Raw genomic sequence first — 14,054 nt, 5'->3', positions numbered from 1 at the left:
ACCTGGACTTCTCTGTTTCCCATGCAGTTATTCTACAAAAATGGGCAACCCTTCCCTGCTCACCGACCTGTGGGGCTGCGAGTTCACATCTGCCATGTGGAGTTAGCAATTGATATTCCTGTAACCCAGGAAGTTCTTCAGGAGCCCAATTCCAATGTGGTGAAAGTGGCTTTCACTGTGCGTAGGGCTGGGAGATACGAAATCACTGTAAAACTTGGTGGCTTGAATGTGGCATACAGCCCCTACTACAAAGTTTTCCAGCCAGGTAAGAACTTAGTGGCCCTGTAATGATTCAAAGTAGACTTGGAGGTATTGGAGGCCTGTAGGTAAATGTCTTTCCAGCTTAAATAGGTAGGTGACAGGGAAGGAGTTAACCTTCACCATTTTCTTCCTGTCATGTGTAGATCCCAGCAGCAGACCCATGAGTAAAACATACTTGTGACTACCAGTACATAACAAAACAGAAACTGCTTTACAGAACAAGTTATTAGTACTGCTTAAAATCCCTATCCACTTCTGTCACAGTCTCTTTTTTGTAGTAACTTCTTCATAATCCATCTAGTAGTCAGAGAGTGCCTTTTGTGAAAGTATTGAGTTATTTGTATCTGTGTTGGAGATGCTGTCATAATTTGCCTCTTTCTGAATACCCTACTCTATTCTTGTAAGCTTCTGGAGCAGTTGCCATTGATACCTTTGATTACACACTTATGTAAAAACATTTCCTTTTTATCCATCTAAAATTTGTTTTCTTCCCAATTTCTTCTAATTTTGACCCAAATTAGCATATTTTATGTTTGATGTACATGTCATTGAAAGGACCTCTATTTATTGCTTTGTGAATAAATACATAGCTTGCTAAAGTATCCCTTCAGAAAGAAGCTTGGGTTTAACCCAAATAAAGTTTGATTGCTAAGCTGCATTTGCAGGTTTTCTTAGGTGTCAGCTACCTTATATTTTGTGTGTACAATGGGAGCAAATTCCTGAGCAGAAAGTTAGAATGGTGAAAAAGCATTCTTTAGAGTACTAGTAACTTAGTTTACTTTAGTAAGTCTGATCCAAGGCACATGCTATGCACTACACCATACACTTAGATGCTCAGATACTTTGCTTTTTAAATGTAGGGGCATAGAATGTGTTTAGATTTGACCCATTTTCAAGGGTATTGTGCCCCTAGTTGTTTTTCTTTTGCTTTTTGTAGATTCACATTAGAATTTGTTTGACTGTAAATTATTGTTGTCTGCTTCAGGAATGGTGGTTCCCTCCAAAACCAAAATTGTCTGCCATTTCTCCACTCTGGTGCTGACATGTGGGCAGCAGCACACTCTGCAGATAGCTCCCAGAGATGAGTATGACAATCCCACCAGCAATTCTGTGTCCCTGATAGATGAGCACAATTACAGCCTCTCCATCCATGAGGTGAGTGCAACCTCACCCCTTGCTGCATGACTTCAGATGAGCTGGAGAGCTCCTTTTATTAATTTGTTTTCTGTTTAGCTGGGTCCTCAAGAAGAAGAGAGCTCTGATGTGGTGTTTGAGAAGTCTGTGGTGTCCAACCGGCAGACTTGCGAGGTGTTCTTCCGACTCACCTTGCACTCTCGGGGGTGTTTCCATGCCTGCATCTCCTACCAGAACCAGCCCATAAGCAATGGTGATTTTGACATCATTGTTCTAAGTGGTGAGTCAAGACCTAATCAGTGTTCTTTCTCCAGGTGTCCCCTTACAGTGTGCTTTGCACAGTCATGTAGCAGAGCTATTTGTGGCTTCCCTGCAGACTGGCCATGCTTACTTGCTAAAGGAAAGCCTATTCATTTAAAAACGCTAAGGTAAATGAACTTGCTTGTAACAGGGGAGATCTCTGGGGGCTGATACTCTCTGATCCATCAGCAGATAAAAACAAGTGGTTTTCCCCTATTTCAGGAGGTTTACCTCTGAAATTAGGCAATTTTTATTGTTTGCTAGTTGTTGACATCTGAGCCAGTCATGTATTGTGTGTCAAGTCATATGGAGGAAGAACACTCCATGTAACTTACGTGGTTTTTTTGGGGTTTTTTCCACCATATTCTAATTCCTGGTTTCTTCAGGAGTGAACCAGACTTCAGTGTGGCTGCCAAGTGGCCATGCCTTCAGCTTGGTGCTCTGAGAGAGAGGTTCTCAATGCCTCTTTTCTTCAACCAGTCACTAAACACACAAACTTCTTGAACTTGGCCATCTTGAAATCTTTTTATCCCACTCCTGGGCTCTTTTTATCAAAGTTTCACTTGACTGGGTTTTCCTTTGGATGTGTAACCTTTAATTTAAAATCAAGGTTACTGATTTGGTCGTGGCCAGTGCATTCTTTTTCATTCTTGTGTCCATTAGGATTTACACAACTCTTTCATATCTATTCCCTCAGAGAATGAAAAGAACATTGTAGAACGCAATGTGTCCACCTCAGGTGTCAGTATTTATTTTGAAGCTTACCTTTACGATGCTCCTAGTTATACCAACACTCAGTGGCAACTTCCACCAATGCACCTGAGCTCCTCCCAGCGCCGTCCTTCTACTGCAATTGAGGATGAAGATGAAGATTCTCCTTCTGACAGCCAGACCCCTGAGAAGGTGAAGAAGCCTAAAAAAGTGTACTGCTATGTGTCACCTAAGGTAGGTATCATAAAGTTACCACACTTGAGTGCATGTTTGAAATATGCTGTAACTGAAGAGCTTCTTTGTGCTTTATATCTTAGCTTCAGATTTGGTTAAAAAAAGACTTGCTTATGGCAAATAGGGAGCTTGTGACTGAGGATAATGTTAAAATGAGCCTTGGCAGTTTTAGGAATGTGTTTTAGAACTTGAAGTTTTAGGATTGTGTTTTTAGATTTTAGGATCTTTATAGGTCTGATCCAAATCCTACTGGAAATTTTCTTGCTGATTGCTCAGTAGATATACTGTTTGCCTTTCCTTTGCTTTTTTCAGGTCAGACCTGCAATTCCTGTTCTCAATTTCTGATACTTGTAGATTTCAACTTAAGAGACTCTCACCTTCTTGGATTTTATGTCTTTCTCCTGTTTCTGGAATGTTTTGCTGAAAAGGAAAAGACAAAAAATGATCAGAGATCAAAGGGTAAATTTATAAGTAGAAGAAATAGGAGAAACTGAGGGTTCTCTTACAATAAGAATACATTAACAGTTACTATTTTCCATTATTACTGCCTAAAGTGTTCAAAAACTAGAAAGACAATTCCTCTAAATCTAATAATGAATTTAAATTCATTTTGTTCAGCTATCTCTTCAAATGCATTTTGGAAAATGCACTGATTTATACCAAAGTGAAAGACTAGTCCAGAAATTGCTTTCCTGCCAAGGGAGAAAGAAGTCTGTGAAACAGTTATAGGATGGAGGGAGCTGCTAGAGATTCCTAAATCTGTACTGCACATGTAAGAACTGATTTTGGGTGCAATGTCCCTGTGAGCTCAGCATCCTTTTAACCTTGGTATATTGTTTTAGACTTCCATTCTCTTTTCTATTGCATTACCTGGTAAAGCAGATCACCAGAAGTGGGTACTGTTAGAAGCTCCCTTTGGGTGGCCAAGTTGTAAATGTGATTTTTAGGCTTGCATAATTGTATCCCTGAATGTCCCTGTGTATAGAAATAGAAACAGTAGAAGACTGTTACCATGCTGCTGTTTTAAAGAGTTGCTGTCCATATTTGGCTTGTTTGTGGATAAATGCTGATTGTCAGTTTTTCCAGTCATTGCAGCTAGGAAAGGTTTGTGTAGGAAATGGTTTTCTTTTGTCTAAAGACGCTAAAATTTTAACTTCTTCTCCAGAAGACAGGAGTTGCACAGTTAGTATTTTTTTCTGGCAGAAATACACCGAGGATAAATTTCTGTGAATCTCATGAATTTAGCGATTGCAAGTGCTTTTTAAAAGATGTTTGAAATGATCGTGAAAATTTGGGAGTAATAGGAGTAGTCTGTTGGTGTGACTTTGACAAAAACCTTTTTGTCAGTGCATTAGAATCTTGTCCTGAATTTAGCTTCTCAAGTGTACTTAAGATTACTTTCCAATTAGACTGGTGACGTTCTACTGAACACAATAGCTTACTGCTATAAAATCTGTGTCATGCTGGCATCCCACATGTGTCATAAATGCACGCAGTGAAGTCTTACTTCAACAAGTTGCTTATAGTTGTGTGGAGCTTTAAATGTTCTCAAGTAAGTATTGTGCCAAATGCTGCAGAAACCTGTTCCTGGGGTTGAAGGGAGGTCTAGCCTTATGGATCTGTCCTCTGCCTCACGTGTTTCGGGGACAACCCTTAATAGATGTGTTACATTTTTGTTTTCTTTTCCTTGTGGTTACTCAGCAATTCTCAGTGAAAGAATTTTACCTGAAGATCATTCCATGGCGCCTTTTCACCTTTAGAGTGTGTCCTGGCACAAAGGTGAGCCTCTTTTCACATACCTGTCACTGCACCTCCATTTTATTAGCTTGTCATCCTTGTGAATCACAGTCTGTTTTTTCCTTTTGGAGAGAAAGGCTTCCACCCACAGAACAACATTGTGTGGCATAAATTTCAGCTCTGGAATTCCCTCTCATTGCCTAAGTTTTGCTAGTATTTGTGGCTAGGAGCCAGTCTTATCACTCTTTCCTGCCTTTTGTCCCAATGCTAGGCAAAAATCTTGATTCCTTTGCATTTTTCTTGGTTATTTTCCTCATAACTTTCCTAAAATGCTGTGATTGTGTCCATTGAAGCCCTCAGACTTGTGTGTGAAGTTTAAAGCAGCATCCTAAATGGAGTCTGAATGCTTGAAATAGTTTTCCTGTTAACTGCATACACATGGGGGAGCAGAGAAAGTCTTAAGAGCACAGGTGGTGTTGCTCTGTCTACTGAACATACTGTGCCTTCTGCATGATGGGTTTACCCTTTCTTGCATCTTTTTGCTGCTAGTTTTCATACCTTGGTCCTGATCCTGTGCACAAATTACTGACACTGGTGGTGGATGATGGGATCCAACCTCCTGTGGAGCTCAGCTGCAAGGAGAGGAACATCTTGGCAGCCACTTTCATTCGCTCTCTGCATAAAAACATAGGTAAAGGGACAGTGAGGTGGGTGCAGTAGTCAGGAAGTTAGCACTTGAGTCTGCTAGTTTCCCTGGGGAATAGATTGCCAGCACTGAATGACTTCTGATGAGAACTCTGGTTCCTGGAGTATCATGCTTCCAGTGAATGTACTTCATCACAGCAGCTGTTCCTTTTCAGCTTGGCTTCTCTGTCAGGCTCTTTGAAAGTGCACCTGTGAATATGAATACTGGCAAGATTAATTGCAAAACTACCTTGAGAGTTCTGTCTCCAAACCTTGCTGTGGTAAATGCACTTCTGGGCTCTAAAGCTGATCTGTGCAGTCAATCTTAGGAATGCTCTCTAGATGTTTGAGGTGTTGACAGCTCAGGCCTCACCCAAATTGTCACTCTTCTCAGGAGGCTCTGAAACTTTCCAAGACAAAGTGAACTTCTTTCAGCGAGAGCTACGACAGGTGCATATGAAAAGGCCTCATTCAAAGGTGACGCTGAAGGTCAGCCGCCACTGTCTGCTGGAGTCGGTGAGTGTATGAGTGATTTTCCTTTAGCCCAGTGCTTCCTCCATCCTTTTTATTCTGTTCAGTGCCTAAAGAAGTCCAAAATGGAATGCGCTAGGGAAGCCATGCTAAAAATGGTTAGTCCCTCTGTTTCATGGCAGATGCCAGCAGGCAGCTTGAGGAGTTGTTAAACATTGGAAAGGACTGCTCAGGGAGGTTGTGAAGTCATCATCCTTGGAAGTGTTCGAGAAATGCCTGGATGTAGCACTTAATGCCATGGTATAGTTGATGAGGTAGGGATCAGTCAAAGGCAAGAATCTATGATCTTAGAGGTCTTTTTCAACTTGAATTAGTCTGTGACTCTGGAGAGGGATTCATAGCCTGTGAAAGCAGGAAATCTGCTGATGCTACTCTGTCCCTACTTTACATTGGAACTCGAGGCCTGGAGAAAGACTGTCTACTTCCCTAGATCTGGGAACAGAACATAGAGCTCCTGTGTCTTTATCTACTGTTTTTCAGGCAGAGAGCCATTCAGCAAGATAAGCTGTCAAGTCAGATGTTCCTGAGCTGCGTGCAATGAAACTCTTGCAACAATGGGCTACTGGTTGTGGTTCAGAGAGATGATAAAATATTCTGTATACAGAGTCCCTTAGTAAAATCCTCACCATTTCTGACCTGTTGTGTTTCCAAAACAGAACTTAATCATATAATACAGTTCTTAAATGACATTCTAAATACTTTGTATGCTGGGAAGGCAGTTATCCTGACTTATTGTTTCCACCTGTGTCTCACAACAGTAATGTTGTAAAGCTGGAAAGAACATTTCTGAGGAAAACAAGAGTGGCTGGGATTTCTCTTGATTTATACTCAGTAAATCTGTGTTTCAGAATATTTTCTGCATATAGCAGCTTGCAGTGTTTATGAGATTATGTTTCAGTTAATAGCTTGGACAAAATTACTTCATTTCTAAACAGTATTTCCATGACTACTTTTTCCTATTACTTTGGAAATTCCTGCGCTGTCTTGAGCATTGTTACGGTCTAGTAAAACAAAATAAATCCTGTGCCATAATAACAATGATGATGATAATAATAAAAATAAATATAAGCTCTAGTGACCAAGGTTGATAGGAACAATGAACATGTTTAGTCCAGAGGCGTGAGTAGCATGATGTTCTAACCTCTTTGAGGATAAACTAAGCCAAAACTACCTCTATGACTGAAGACTGCCATGTAGCTTTTTTAATTTTCTTTAATTGGAGTCCAGAATCAGGGCTCAGGAAATTTTAGACACTTGGGGTATTTTATTACTTGTTTGCATCGTGACTTTCTGGAAGTATGAACTCAGTAATTCTCTTCAAGCTATTTTGTAGTGCTCTTTGAAACATTCCTATTTTAAATCTAATTCGTGGGCTGAAAGTGCTTTACATAAATTGCTCCTTCCCACAGGCATTTTAATACTTCAAACAATACTTTGCAGCTTTGAGAGTGATATTTCTGTGCTAAGACCTCACACTGATTTTAGATGAGCAGTATTTTATGCGGGTAGCGTGTCTCATAACAGAGGGTGAGGAACTGGGTTCTGTGGCTTTGGACAAATAAAAATTAGACCTTAGGTGTTTCTAATTTTCACTTTTATACCTCTGAGTTCTAGACTATGGGGGTTTTGCATTTGCCTGTTCACATGTACAGGACTGCATATTGAGTATGGGGTGCGTATGGGTATTCTCTTTTTCTATTTTTCAGTCTTTTAAAGCAACACGAAATTTTTCTGTTTCTGACTGGAGCAAAAACTTTGAAGTGATTTTTCAGGATGAAGAAGGTAAGTTATCCTGTGAATATATATGCAGAGGAAGCAAAAGGAATTATGGCAGAGTAGTTTTAGTCTGAAATTCTGATTTCTTGTAGTATGTCCATTCTTCTGTGGCTTTCCAGCCCTTTGATTTTCTCACAGATGTTAGTGAATTATCCTGCTGGTGCTATTCAATACCCACATAGGGACCTGAAGCCTTATGTAAATCCTGTCCCTCCACCCCTAAAAAAAACCAAACCAGAAAACCAACTAGGACTAGGTTTGGGAGAAGAACCTATAGTTTTGCAGTCCCTGTTTATTGCTACAGAGCTGTTCATTGCGATGAACCCTTGTGTTGGGTAATACTGAGCAGTATGCATGAAACTCTTGAATTGATGACCCAGTTTGGATGACCAAACTTGTTTTATTTTGTAGCTCTGGACTGGGGAGGTCCACGAAGAGAGTGGTTTGAGCTCATTTGTAAGGCATTATTTGATACCACCAATCAGCTCTTCACCCGCTTTAGTGATAACAACCAGGCCTTGGTGAGTCTGCAGTTCCTATGCTGAATGCACAGAAATGTGACCATTGATGGTTAAACAATGCTGCTGTTAAGTGGTGTGCTACATTACTCATTCATTAGCTTGCCTTCATAGTCACTTCCTGTGCCTTTCTCAAAGCTTTGCTTAATGATCTTAACCCATTGAAGTGTTGAAGAACTGGCTGGATGAGCAGTAGAGGGTGGCAAGTCAGCAGGGAAGGCCGGATTTTTGGGAGAGAGGAGGTGACATCAAAGTGTTTAGAGGTTTTGTTGGGTGTGAATATTTCAGAATCCATTTCTGCTCTCATACAGCTTCTTGCCTGTGCATGAGAAACATTTCATGTTCTTCCTATGCTATTCCTACTTATGACTCCTATGAAGAAGTGCACAATAAAATGCTTAGGCATTTTATTTCTATTGCTTAGCTTTGAGGACATGATACTATAGCTCCTTGGCCAGCTTGAGAGATGTAGTGAGTTGAAATGGTCTCATATTTCCTATTTGTGCTAGTCTGTCTGGTGCTTGGATATTTCAATTTGCTTCTTCTTTGCAGGTGCATCCAAACCCAGGGCGTCCCACATATTTACGACTCAAAGTATATGAATTTGCGGGCCGCCTAGTAGGAAAGTGTCTTTATGAATCATCTCTGGGAGGTGCTTATAAACAACTGGTTCGAGCTCGCTTCACTCGATCCTTCCTTGCTCAGATCATAGGACTTCGCATGCATTACAAGGTAAAGCTTCCCAGCCCTGTCTGAAGCCTGTGTTGGTTTGGGGAGAAGTTGAATGTTGGTGTAGGAGCAGACCCAGAATTCTGGCTAACAGTGTAAGGGCTTTTTTTGTTCTTCCCTCTATGTCCCTGTTTTCTTATTCTTTCACGCAGTATTTTGAAACGGATGACCCAGAATTCTATAAATCCAAAGTGTGCTTCATACTGAACAATGATGTGAGCGAGATGGATCTGGTCTTTGCTGAAGAGAAGTATAGCAAAACAGGACAGCTGGAGAAGGTGAGGGAAGCAACTCCTGAAAGTGGGATAGTTTAATCCCTATTGCCTGCAGCAGTGGGGACTGAGAACTTTGCCATGCCCCAGAAAATTGAGCCTACTCTGGGTTTCTTGTGTTTGGGAGTTCAGATTTGGGGAATGCTACTGATCACACTCAGGCCAAGTGTTCTGTTTGCAGGTGGTCGAACTGGTGGCAGGGGGGGCTCAAGTACCAGTGACCAATGAAAACAAAATCTTGTACCTAAATCTGCTTGCACAGTACAGACTGGCGAATCAGGTTAGAGAGGAGGTGGATCACTTCCTGAAAGGTAACATGCTGCCTGCTCCCTGCTCCTGTCTGCCTTTATGTCCCAGGGCATAGCACATGCTGCTCTTCTCTTCTTTTCCAGGTCTTAATGAGTTAGTTCCTGAGAACCTCCTGGCTATTTTTGATGAGAATGAGCTTGAGGTAATCACTGCCTCCCTAAGCAGCTCTACCTTTACTTCCCTTCCTGTCTGACAAATGGAGTGCTTTTTGGATCTGGGAAAAAGCCAAAATGTTTTTTCTCTAAGCACTTTAAACATCTGCAATGTGCACAGTAGCTGTTGCCTTGTTTCCTGGGCTCCTGGCTTTCTGACGGCAGTTTCTTGCCTTCCAGCTGCTTATGTGTGGTACTGGAGATATCAGTGTCTGTGACTTCAAGGCACATGCTGTAGTGGTAGGAGGATCTTGGCACTTCCGTGAGAAGGTAAATTAAAGGGTTTCTCCTTCTTGCTTGTCAAAACCAGTTATCACAAATACAACAGAATTGGTTGGAATTTAGGTTTTCAGAATGGCCAACTGAAAAACTCAGGGGTCAGGTGGGACTGCACACATTACGATATAATGTTTCCCCCTAGAGACATCCCTTCAGCCTGGCTGACTAGAGCTGATGTTTAATCAGATACCAACAAGTAAAAATTGTCAGCAGCGGTCTCTTTAAAAAAATCCGGCAAAGCTCTAATTAAGAACAGTTCAGCAGGGAGTCAGGAGGAGTTGGTGGGAATTACTGCTACTGAAAATGTTCATGGTGATATACTTATCTCTAAGAAATGCTTGAAAAACATGCTTGCAGCCCACATGTAGTGTTTGGAGTTCAGTGCTGTGGTACTACTGATGTAGTAGCCTAAATTTGTACCCTCTAATGGTTCTCATCCCTTTCTGCATTTCCCAGTGGGAGGGGTATGGGAATAGTAGCAGCTTTGTTTAGAAAAATAATGGAAGCTGCCAAAACACCCCACATGAAAAGAGATGAAACTTGTATTTTCAATCTGTAAACACTGGGATGGTTCCACTTGCCTGAAGAAGTACCAGATGATGTGAAAAACCAAAACATTAACACAGTGTAAGAAGGAAATGCATTTTCTGCATTGTAAACCTACCTCATTGCCTAGGCAGGTACTTCTAAAAATAAAATCTCTGTGGGGAGAACAGAAGCAGAAGAAGCCTTTCTGCTTTAAGGGAAGGGATTGGTGGGAGACAGTAGTATGGAACATCTCTTAACTTAGATTAGGAGCTATGTAATACTTGCCTCTATGTGTCACCGTGGTAAAACAAATGAGTTCTGACTGTTAATAGAACACTTGCTTGCAATTTACCGATATTCTTGCAAGTTGCTAATACACTTGCTTGATTTCCTTGGCTGACCTGTGTTTACCTTTCTTGGTTTGTAACAGGTCATGAGGTGGTTTTGGACTGTGGTCTCCAGTTTCACACAGGAAGAGCTGGCCAGGCTTTTGCAGTTCACTACTGGTTCCTCCCAGCTGCCTCCAGGAGGGTTTGCTGCACTCTGTCCATCTTTCCAGATCATTGCAGCTCCAACTCACAGTACTTTGCCGACAGCCCACACCTGGCAAGTATCCTGGGGTGGTAGGAACTTTCTCCATGGTGCCTTTGGGAATGACACCAGCTAGTTGTGGGCAAACAATGTCATGTGTGATGCTTGTGTCAATCCGTCTAAAGTCAGCTAATGGGGATGGTTCCCTCTCAGACCTAGTTTGAATGGTATTTTTCTTTTGTTTTACAGTTTTAACCAGCTGTGCCTCCCTACTTATGACTCCTATGAAGAAGTGCACAAGATGCTGCAGCTAGCTATCAGCGAGGGTTGTGAGGGATTTGGCATGCTGTGATTTCCCTTTCACAGGAGACCATTTAGCCTCTCGGCTCTTTGTGGCAAGACCCAGGTTCAATCCTCTGCTTGTTCTCCTTCCCTGGGCAGTGAAGGCAGAGCAAAGACTCCATGTAAAGGAATTTGTCATCCAGAAGATGTCATGTGGCCTTTCTGTATCCCAAATATATCATCAAGAGCTCATCTTTTCCCTTTTCCTCGTTCTCCCTTTGGTTCAATGTGAAAAAAAGCAAAAGGACTGGCGCATTTGTCAAGAAAATATTGCACTTGATTTCCATGCACCCTGTATACCCATCCTTCTGTGAGAAGATGAAGTTCATAAGCAGAAGTTACATTGAGGTGCAGGAGATCTGCTGAGCTGCCTTTACTGTAGCTCTCTAGGAGGAAGAGGGAAGACCAGCATGGAGCTCTGCTGGAAGCCTTGGCTCATAAGAAGTCTTAGTAACTTCCTTTACCTTGGCTCAACTCCCCTAGTGATGCTCCCTGATAGATCACTATGATCTGTGAGGAAAATAGAGTTGTCCATCCTCTCAGCACCTGACCCAGAAGGGTTTCTGTTCTCCCTCTCCATCTTGCTCTGGATGCTGTTGTTGCCTGTGCCACAGAGAAAAAAGGGCAGTATCCACTGGAGGGAGTAACCCAAAGAGGAAAACAATCTAACTGGAGCACAAGTGCTGGCCCTGACAGTGATCCTGTACTACCTCCGCCAGGGCCCAGCAGTAGAAGCGCCCTTCTCCAGCAGTGGCTGGTAATTAGCCTCTGCAAACGAACTGGAAGAGGAGTTTCTCCTCCATTGAATGTTTCTGACAGTTGATGTTGCACAGGAAGCTATTCCATGCCCTTGCCTTCTCTTCCCTTCCTCAGGAGAGAAAGTATGGGCATGAGTGTGATCCGTCAATGCTGAGCACCAATGCCTATCCCACATTCACCTTCAGGGTATGTATGTTATGTGCAGATCAATAAGCAGCTACAGTGCGCACTGTGCTTGCATTTGTTGTTGGGATGATGCTACTGGGCAGAACATGGTACCTCCACCCCAGCATCCCACAGGATCTTGGCTTCTACCTCTATCATGCAGCAGCCTGAGGCTTCTCTTTCTCTACTGCATTTTGGGCAGAGTGTCCAGGGAGTTGCTGGTGCCTGGAGAGCAGCTAGATTTCTGCCCTTCCAATCTTACCATCTTTCTTCTTCTTTCCTTTCCACATGTTCCATTCAGTGCTGTTAGCTTTCCAGCACAAAATGTTAATTAGAATTTCGCTTATGTGGTCACTCAACAGCTTGCATCCACCATTGTCTGGCTTGTGGTGAAAGGAGTGGATAGACCAGAATGAGAAGTAAGTTCATGACTGGGATCTGTTGTAGTTGGCAATCCATTCAGCCCTTCCCAGGGAACTAAAGGGAAGGGGAATCTGGGAATCTTGATGAGTTCTTCAGTGAAGCAAAATTCAAGATCCTTGCTTTCTACAGTCAACAAGTAAGTCAAAGGCATACAGGAGTCAAAGTGGGAGAAATGCATTGCTACTACCTGCAGTGTAAGCTTTCACTGGATTATGGAATTGCTGGACTTCTTCCAGAATGGATTCTCAGACTGGCATCCCTGAGCTAATTTTAGAACCTTGTATTGGATAAAATGTCACATCATCCTCTTCAGTCCCCTTCTGCTGTCCTCAGGCTGATCTGGTCAGACTTGAGCACAGTATGGATATTTTAAGTTAACTGTGTGTGCTTTTCAAATATAGCTTAGTTGAATTGACTGGGAATTTGTGGGAAATATTCTACATCTATAAAATGTTTTTAAAGGCAGCATCTTAGTCATTCTTGGGCTGAGTGTGTTACTTCTGTACAGAAAAAATAAGCCATTTTGGTGCCAAAAAGCAGTCAGCTGAACATTGAGACTACTCAGGGGGATTTCTTTGCCTTGTGAATTCATTCTCTCACTGGCACTGAGGTGCTGCAAGGCTGCCAGCTTGATAGTTGCCACTGTTGTGCTCTGTCAGATCACATTAGTAGTGGCTGTTCTCCCTTTTTTAGTGCAGGCTGCATTCTGCAAGGTTCTGACCTTTTCTGGGTGGAGAGTATGGTACCATTTTATTTATACTGCAGGTGGCTTCATGGTCAGTAGAGTTACAGCTCCTGTGTTCACCATGCCGCTGCTTCAGTGCTTTCTCCAGGGACTGAGAGGAGGTGGTGGCGCTCAGCTTAACTCCAGCTTATTGGGAGGCATAGCTTGGTGTTTTTTCCATAATGTAGCCTCACCTGGTTGAGGATGTTTTCAGTCCTGTAGCTGTGGGCCAGCTCTGACAGTGACATCTTCCTCAGGAATCTTCTCCCTTCTTCTCTTGAGCTGGCCTTTTTTTATTCTGAGGATGAAGTAGCTGACCAGTGAGTGGACTTCTACTGGAAAGAGCTCCTTAATGCTTCTCATTTCATTGCAGCCAGCACCCAACACTTCCCAGCAGCTGTGAAGATGCCAAGGACTTCCTTCTTAACACAAGTGCAGTCAGATCTGGGATGGGTACTCTTAGTCAACTAAACCCATCCCCTCTGTTTGCACAGGCTGTGCCCCCATGTTCCTGAGTTCCACCATAATATTTCTAAAGTTATCTCTAACTTTACACCCTTTCCCAGTACAGTCACTTTTAATGCTGCCCTTAGTGCTGGCAATGGGGATGTGCTTTGGTCACCTATACATGTATGTTACCTCTGGCAGAGGCTCATTACTTTCCCTTTTTACTCCTTATTTATTGCCACTTAATAGTGAGGCTCTTCTGCAGAAATCCTTAGGATCCTGATACCATCTTAGGTTCTGTGTTTCCTGAAGCTGCTTTGAGGTGCAGGGGGCCTGGCTTCAGCCTGCTTCTGCAGGCCATGTTGCATGTTTATAGAAAACAGGAGCTGTGGATGATACAGGTCAAATCCTACTTCCCTCTGGTGAATTTCTGGCAAAGTTCAGCCTGTGGTTGTAGTAGCTGATTTTGTAAATAGTTTGTATAATAAATAAAATATTTTAAAAATGC

At 42.4% G+C, this 14,054-nt stretch overlaps 2 protein-coding genes across 10 annotated transcripts in view; both read left to right on the top strand.

The window, feature by feature from the left end:
• The window catches only part of AREL1 (apoptosis resistant E3 ubiquitin protein ligase 1), a 22,990-nt gene extending 8,936 nt beyond the window's left edge, over nt 1–14,054 (top strand). For all 3 annotated transcript variants that reach the window (XM_033515141.1, XM_015630498.3, XM_015630500.3), the window contains 16 exons: nt 28–265; nt 1,247–1,416; nt 1,495–1,675; nt 2,393–2,640; nt 4,342–4,419; nt 4,927–5,068; nt 5,456–5,577; nt 7,299–7,374; nt 7,780–7,889; nt 8,439–8,618; nt 8,768–8,893; nt 9,069–9,198; nt 9,280–9,338; nt 9,529–9,618; nt 10,586–10,761; nt 10,936–14,054. In XM_033515141.1, coding sequence (XP_033371032.1) covers nt 28–265; nt 1,247–1,416; nt 1,495–1,675; nt 2,393–2,640; nt 4,342–4,419; nt 4,927–5,068; nt 5,456–5,577; nt 7,299–7,374; nt 7,780–7,889; nt 8,439–8,618; nt 8,768–8,893; nt 9,069–9,198; nt 9,280–9,338; nt 9,529–9,618; nt 10,586–10,761; nt 10,936–11,038 — 2,229 coding nt within the window. In that variant the 3' untranslated portion in view covers nt 11,039–14,054. The remainder of the gene's footprint in view (nt 1–27; nt 266–1,246; nt 1,417–1,494; nt 1,676–2,392; nt 2,641–4,341; nt 4,420–4,926; nt 5,069–5,455; nt 5,578–7,298; nt 7,375–7,779; nt 7,890–8,438; nt 8,619–8,767; nt 8,894–9,068; nt 9,199–9,279; nt 9,339–9,528; nt 9,619–10,585; nt 10,762–10,935) is intronic.
• The window catches only part of LTBP2 (latent transforming growth factor beta binding protein 2), a 94,177-nt gene continuing 91,983 nt past the window's right edge, over nt 11,861–14,054 (top strand). For 5 of the 7 annotated variants that reach the window (XM_033515135.1, XM_033515138.1, XM_015630495.3 and 2 more), the window contains exon 1: nt 11,861–11,973. Coding sequence is in view for 2 of the 7 variants with exons in the window: in XM_033515140.1 (XP_033371031.1) it covers nt 11,948–11,973 (26 nt within the window). In the remaining 5 variants the exon portion in view is untranslated. The remainder of the gene's footprint in view (nt 11,974–14,054) is intronic. The other 2 variants (XM_033515140.1, XM_033515139.1) reach the window with 1 other exon arrangement.

This window comes from Parus major, chromosome 5 (assembly GCF_001522545.3).
Source record: "Parus major isolate Abel chromosome 5, Parus_major1.1, whole genome shotgun sequence".
Classification (NCBI taxonomy): Eukaryota; Metazoa; Chordata; class Aves; order Passeriformes; family Paridae; genus Parus; species Parus major.
This window is presented reverse-complemented; position numbering and strand designations above follow the sequence as displayed.